The sequence below is a fragment of the Temnothorax nylanderi genome, unplaced genomic scaffold (genome assembly GCF_030848795.1).
Source record: "Temnothorax nylanderi isolate EJ_2023f unplaced genomic scaffold, tnyl_v1.0 TNYL_tig0002_pilon, whole genome shotgun sequence".
NCBI classification, from domain to species: domain Eukaryota; kingdom Metazoa; phylum Arthropoda; class Insecta; order Hymenoptera; family Formicidae; genus Temnothorax; species Temnothorax nylanderi.
In genome coordinates, this window is record NW_027249064.1 from 3285658 (window position 1) to 3293069 (window position 7412).

Genomic DNA, 7412 nt, shown 5'->3' on the forward strand with positions numbered 1-7412 from the left:
TTAAAGAGAAAATATGAAGAGAGATAAATATTTCTTTTTAAAAAAGGTTTGAAAAAACATTAACATATCAACGTTCTCCCGATCTCCTTAAAAAAGCATTATTAATTTTACAGAATTGAAATTTTATGTAGGTAATACAAATTGCGATATTATATGCAAGGACAAAAACTTCGTGAGAGAAATAAAAAATACTCGCTTATCTGTTGTTCGATTTAAGGTTTGCTAATATCTACCACGTTACTAGCAGTTATGTTAAATAATACAATCTACTCACTCTCACGCACGCTAAGCGCACCGTGTATGTGGATTACGGAGATCAACTTCTCTCCAAGGTGGATTGACTTATCTGTCATTAACGAATGTTATTACTAATATTAGACATCGGCGTGTGGTCTCTGTTAAGAGCGAAAATACAATGTGGAGACCTTCTTTACGTAAGAAAAGCGCGTCGCGTGTCTTCGCATGGTAACAAACGATGACTTGAGGAGTGCATCGCATTTTTTCTGTCAATTTACATAATATGTATTGTCTGGCGTAGCGTTTATCGACGATGTATGCAGACACGATAGCTCGGAAGACTCAGTTGAAGTCTATCTGAAGACAGTGATCGAAGAAATATAACAAGTCGCTAATCGATAACATTTCAATGATTCACGCGAATTTTTCTTTCGTTGCTAACGAATGCAAAAGCTCGGAATTTAAATCGTTATAAGCAAAGAAAAGAATGAAAATAAAAATTATTCTTTGCAATTATTTATTACATGTGACGTTATTAAATATATTATTTTACAATAATTGAAGTAAAATACAATCATAGAGTTATTAATATTTAAATCACTATTATAATACGCAATATCAACATTATTTGTTATTATATTAAATTGTCATATTTTTCTTAACATAAGATATCTAGAAGAGCACTGACATTATCGACCGTTTTCAGTCATTCAATATGAATATTTGGCATGCAACAATTAATTTTTTAAATTTATAGTTACTCTGTTTTTTATGAGTATGTACATACACTCTACGTTAGAATATATTATATATTTTTGTAAAACTTAATTTTTTTTATGCACTGAAAACAGTCGATAACGTCAATACTCTTCTTCAATTATCCTGATAATCACGTGACAGTCAATAAAAAATTAATTTTCTTTGATAGTATTTCTTCAATGTTGCATATTCGAGCATATTAGAAATAAAATGTATTAGAAACATTCCAGGAAACCTTCGTAAACTTAAAAAAATGCCAAACGCTTTTTTTCTTTAATCTAAGATGCAACATATTGATTTTTCTAACAACTCATACATGTTTCTCATGTACATCATTTGAAGATGATGTTACATAAATTCTTTATTAATCCAGAAAATTTTTAAGCAGTTTGGCATTTATTAATGATAGCTTCAAGAAAAGCTTCGATTTAGTTTCACGAGCGGAGGACGCATATTCAATGAGACGCAAAAAGCAAATTAATTTGAATGTTCAGGCAAAAGTTTCAATGAAGTTTCGAACTCAACGGACATATCGGCGCGTCGAAGCGCGCCGGTCTCAGGGACGTCCTGTATTCCATCGGCGTCCGTGTCGCGCTATATCTTCCTTCTTTTTCTCGGTCGAACGTTATCGGTTCACGTCGCAGTCATCGACGTAGACGGCAGCCGGCAGCCGGCGATCATCACATGATTTTCGTGACGTTGTAGCGCTGCTGCCTGCGCTGCATCGTCGTTACGAACATGGCCGCGGCGGAATGCGAAGCGAAGGAGGGCACCTCGGCGGACCTGTTGAAAACGCCGGTGTTGTCGGACGAGGCGGTCAGCGCGATCCAGAGGGATGAGAGCACCGGCATTCCGTTGCAGACGCCGTGGACCTTCTGGCTCGACAAGTGAGATGGAACGCGGTGATTTCCACCTTTTTCCCGTTCCGCCGTGCGACGCATCCCGACACTCCCGACGCGACACGGTGCATCCCCGATCCTATCTCGCCGCTCTTGTCAAACCGTTGACGCACCGCGATTGTTCCGCGACAGCTCGCGAGAAGCGTCGATCTCCAAGGGTCGATCGGCAACGGATCCGAGATCGCCACCCCTGATCTCCCTCTGTTTAAATAGCTTAGCTTAACGCGATGCAAAAACGTGATAGAAATTAATTTAATATATGTGTCTTTATAAATCGTATGTCACTCTTCTTTCTCGCAACCGCCATTGCGTCACCGAAGAAAAGTTTATTCGTACATTCGTATTTGTGTGTTTTATCAATGAATAACGATACGTACATAAAGTATTTACCATTATCGTTGCGCGAACCAAAGGAAGATAATTGATGTATTCAATTATACAGTTATATAGAGTGTTTTAAAAGTAAAATTATAGTAGATAACGTTAGGCAGAATAGATGTGTATAAGTTTTTCTTGTAATTTTTTTCAAGAAATTGCTTTATTATCGGTGAACTGATATGTTTAATTGTTGTAAGTGGGTACAGTGCATTTGTATGTGAAATGGGATACTCTTCGTGATTTCTTCTTGAGTTTTGCTTGTAAAACTTCAAAGAAAGTATTGCATTTCTAAAATTTGAAAGCCCCGATAGATTCAGATAATTAAAAATAATAAAATTTGTGTTATAATTATTCGATAACTGATAATTTAATCGTATTTTCTGTCTCAAACGTTTTTTATCACTATATTGACAGTTTTTGTAACAGGTTTTACTCTAGACACGTTTCTATCTACAACTAAAAAAGTATAGTATTATTCTATACTCTATAGTTTATCTAATTTACCACTTTTATCTAGATTTATATTACCTATTATCGTTTATTGAATTTGGAGAAATTTGTTTAGATGCAAGAACCAAATTGATTTCTATCACAAATATAAGATTTGTTTTTTATTGCTTATATTATTTACCGCATTAGAACTTCCCATCTCGCTGTCGCTAAATTTCAAACATATACCTATTTCACTTTAAGTACAAAGAGTGTATACTAGTTCAGCTATAAAAAAAAACAGACCTCATAACACATCGCTAATTCGAAACAATTGCTATATATTAACAGAGCCATTCCCGGCACAACCACCGAAGAATACAAAAACAATCTGCAGAAGATCTATACCGTAAACACAGTGCAAACTTTCTGGGCGGTCTTCAACAACATACCAAATGCCGGGGATATGCAGGTATGACAAAGAATCTGTAAAAATCTGCAGAATTAATTAATTCGTCAGTATAGTATGTTATACTTAATTAATTATTATAGGAAATAAAAGAACTTAAGGATACTAATTTTATTTGCTAAAAATAATTTTGTTAAATGTGCAAATAATTTTAACAGCAAATTTATATGTTTATACTATTCAGTCAGTGGAATTTTTCTATTTTATTAACATAACAGGCCTTCGTATAATGAATTGATTGTGACAAAAAGTTTTATTGCCCTCATATATATGGAATTTTATTTTAGCAGCAAAACCATTTTCCCATATATAGAATATACTTTTTGTCGTTCGTAATGTAGGAAAGATTACCATAGACCTATTATATTTATAATTGGCATTAATTATATTATTGCTTAAATTGCTGTTCTATATAACGTTTAATTACACTATTTAGCATTTATTAATGATAACGCCGTCTTATTATTTATTTGCCATTTACAATTTGTCATTTATATTTCACATTAAGTTATTTATTGATTTTTGCCCCCAGGTTAGATACAGTTACCATTTAATGAGAGACGACAGATACCCTTTGTGGGAAGACAAACTGAATCAAAAGGGTGGTACCTGGAGATTAAAGTGCCATAAACATGATACTGTAAATATTCTAATACATTTATACGAACATTTTTAGTTTTTGTCCAGACAATCGTTTTTCTATTTTTCTGCCCAGGACTTTGAAATGACGTCTGACATTTTTGTGTGATAAAATTTAATTTTGCAGGCACATGTGTGGAAAGAAGTGGTGCTCGCAGCTATCGGAGAACAGTTTGCCACGGATGTGGCTCAGGACGATGAAATTTGCGGGGTGACTGTGTCCATTCGTGACAGGGAGGATCTCATTCAAGTACGTATGTCCGTGGACAGTAGCGTTTAATCGTTTAATGGTACGTGATCATGGTATTCAGATGGAATTGAAGATGTATTATCTTTTCAGATTTGGAATGTAAATGCTGACCTAGTGTCAAAAGCTACGGTTTTATCCAAAGTTCACTCTCTAGTGCCTAACGTAAACTTCCTGGGAGAGTTTTATAAGTGTAAGTATTGATATTCTTCTGTTAGAAAAATTTACAGTCCATAGCAAAATATATTTTTTTTCTAGATCATCAATCCCATCATGCCTACGGGAGACGTTAAATATACGACAACATTGTGATGAAGATTATATTAAATCGTTAAATATATTACATAAGATTACGACAATAACGAATATACGTTTATGTGATCCATCAACAATGTTCGTATTATCGGGTAATGTGAACAAAGTCCTTTCTGGAAAACTCGAAGCACAAAGAATATGTTAAAGGGAGAAACAGAGTTGTCATTATACATATATATATATATGTGTGTGTTTTAAAAGTTTGTTACTTGTGAATTTTGTTTAAATGCGCATTATTCGATGCGTTGTTTACACGCTGGATTCGATATCTGGAATCGAATTGCTGTTGTAACCGTTTTACAAACGTGAAATATATTTTTATATTTACTATATGCGCGTCTGTGCAGTTTATGTTTCTCAAGACAAGATGCTTTTATAAGAGTGCGTAACATTTCAAGATATTACTACTTGACACGTACGAGACTTTGTATCCTTATAATTATATATGGCCCATAAGAAACACAAGGTGATTGATTATCAGTTATGCTGGTTGGAATGCCTACGAAATTTGCAGGAAGCGTTTTTCTTAATCTGAGTGGCAAACTACGCATTTACACGAGAGAAAGAGAGAGATTTGCATAGAAAGGAGGAGCACATATCTGGCGCCCACCGTGTTGTGTTATTGATTGAGACTCATTATGTCCACCTTTGAAAATTTATCAACGACATCAAAAGTAGCATTTAAGAGAAAAATAATGTGAAATTAATAATGCTACAAATGATTACGTGTGCCTGTTAACGCGCATAGAGATTAAATATTGACCCTGAATTTTATGAAGACCTGAAGAAAGTGTTGTTTACGTGCGGAGAGTATCGTATCAGTATTGATTATGCGAGTTAACTTATCTCGTTGACACTCGGCTCGTATATCTTTATTGAATTCTTTAAATCGAGAAATAACGACAGCAAATATAAATTACAAGTCCTCTTTTTTAACACTCAGAACACTCAGAATATTTTAATGTAAAGAGTTCGTGAATCCGGAATATATATATGAGAGCTTGAAGATGAGATTAAATGGAAGAATGTGTATGTGTGTGTGGTTCTGTTTCATATTATAGCAAGATAAAATCTTTATTTTTTTCTGCAGATAAAATACAAAATTTCTTGGTCGAACCAATGTGAACCAAATTTGAATGACAGTTACCCGAAGTTTCTTTGGGGCTCGACTGACGATCAATTAGCGTCATTCAGAAATTCCTTGGAGCATCTTGAAAAACAAATTTGAATGTTTAATTTGTCTCTCTAGAAGCCAGTAACATTACCCGACTACTTGGCGCCGAGTTAACATTTTACGGCTCCCCGACATTATTCATGTTGACGTCAACAAGCGAATGCCTCGAAAACATAAGTTTATTCAAGCAGCCAATGCCTATTAAACTAGTTTTAAATCAGACTTAAATTATGTCCGCAATTTGCATTTTTCGACGTTTATGTCGCGTATCGACAGAGTATCACGAAAAAATATTGAGATTCGATCGTTCGCACTGTTTCTACGAATCATATTCTTAATTCTTACATTAATTAAATACAGCGCGCGTTACGGATTATTTTCTTCAAGATAACTTATTTTAGAAAGAAATATATTGATTAAAATGAAAATTTAATTAATCAATCATTTAAAATCACACTTTTGACATTTTAAAATGAGACTGATGGCGTTATTCACTGTGGCGATTGCAGTATCTGCGAATAAAAGTATTAAAAAAAATTCATCTGAATATTAACACACGATGTATTATACTTTCCTTAATTGTTTAAGCGATATTAGTTTTACGAGATAGAAAGTTCGACCAGAAGTAAAAGTTCTTTCTCCTTCTAGCTATAAGAGAATATTGACTTGGCGTCCAGTTCGAGCTTGCGTCAAGTTAGATTGCAAATTTGGACCGTCTTACATACAGAACCGGAACTATTCTCTAATGAAAAAAAAAAGCAAACATCGATATTCATCGATTATAGTTAGCTTGCGAAGCGAGTTCTCTTTTTCGGTTTTGAGATACACGAATAAATTACGGCGCATCGGGGCCTTGCACACGGCCTTGCTGTGCGAGAGGCACGTGTATACAATTGCGCGGGTGTAAATATGAACGTTAGATTTTACAAATGCCCCTCTCTCTCAAGAGGGAGAGAGAGGGGGGGGAGAAATGACATCGATTTAGAGCCTTATTACTTCGGTGTAAAGTTTTCTCGCATCTGAGTCATCGTCGATAATTATCTTCAAGTAGCAACTAGTTATTCTCATAAAAGTTGCGGCGCTCATAATCAATCTATCATTAAACCACTTTCTTCTGCTATGAACTATTGTTATGCTTCGAGGATTTTTCTCATGGATTTAGACATTATATAACCATAATTGAATTGCACAATTTAATTCTAATCTAAAGCTTCTTGCTTCTGGTAATCATACAGTGTAGTTTTAAAAGTATATTATGGTACATGCGTATCAAGTATGTAATAATGTGACTAAATTAGTGTTCTCTTTTCAGCATGATGGCTAGCTTTTCCTCTTGGAGGAATTTAATATAAAGAATATAATAGTATAAATACAATATAATAATATAAAGAATCGATTTCTCAACGTGTTATTTTTGGTAGAACAAAATCTGCTACGTGCGAACGTTTCAGCTTCGCGGAAAATCCAAAAATTATGATCTCTCAAAATAAAAGAAGGACGTTTCTGTTTATTCGTGGTTAGTGTCTGTGCTAAAAAAAAAGGAGGTCAAAAGCGAGGAATAGAAATAAATTTGTAATTTTTCTCTTGGAGGAACTTAATATAAAGAATATAATAATATAAATATAGTATAATAATACAATCGATTCTAATGCATCATTTTTAGCAGAATGAAATCTGCCACGCGCAACGTTTCGCAGCTTCGCGGAAAGTCCAAAAATTACGGTCCCTCAAAAATGTAAATGCCTCTGTTTATTTGTGGACCGAGCCTACTGTTTCGGTGTCTGTGCTGAAAAGAAAGGATTAGAAGCGAGAATAGGTTATAAATATTAAATCGCTAGGCAGATTAATTCCGCAATGGTCGCGCCG

At 34.5% G+C, this 7412-nt stretch overlaps 1 protein-coding gene across 1 annotated transcript; it reads left to right on the forward strand.

The window, feature by feature from the left end:
• Window positions 1–1640: 1640 nt before the first annotated feature.
• LOC139769683 (eukaryotic translation initiation factor 4E type 3) lies at window positions 1641–4702 on the forward strand. The gene is made up of 6 exons (XM_071700965.1): window positions 1641–1883; window positions 3054–3174; window positions 3704–3811; window positions 3938–4060; window positions 4151–4250; window positions 4316–4702. Exons 1-6 carry the CDS (start codon window positions 1735–1737, stop codon window positions 4348–4350), a joined length of 636 nt encoding a protein of 211 aa, XP_071557066.1. The 5' UTR covers window positions 1641–1734; the 3' UTR covers window positions 4351–4702.
• Window positions 4703–7412: the final 2710 nt, after the last annotated feature.

What these genes read in the sequence shown, in the direction of transcription:
- LOC139769683 (XM_071700965.1), top strand. Translation starts at nt 1,735, where the DNA reads ATGGCCGCGGCGGAATGCGAAGCGAAGGAGGGCACCTCGGCGGACCTG. An exon ending in TGGACCTTCTGGCTCGACAA is followed by an intron (nt 1,884 to 3,053) that starts GTGAGATGGAAC and finishes ATATATTAACAG; the next exon opens with AGCCATTCCCGGCACAACCA. An exon ending in CAAATGCCGGGGATATGCAG is followed by an intron (nt 3,175 to 3,703) that starts GTATGACAAAGA and finishes TTTTGCCCCCAG; the next exon opens with GTTAGATACAGTTACCATTT.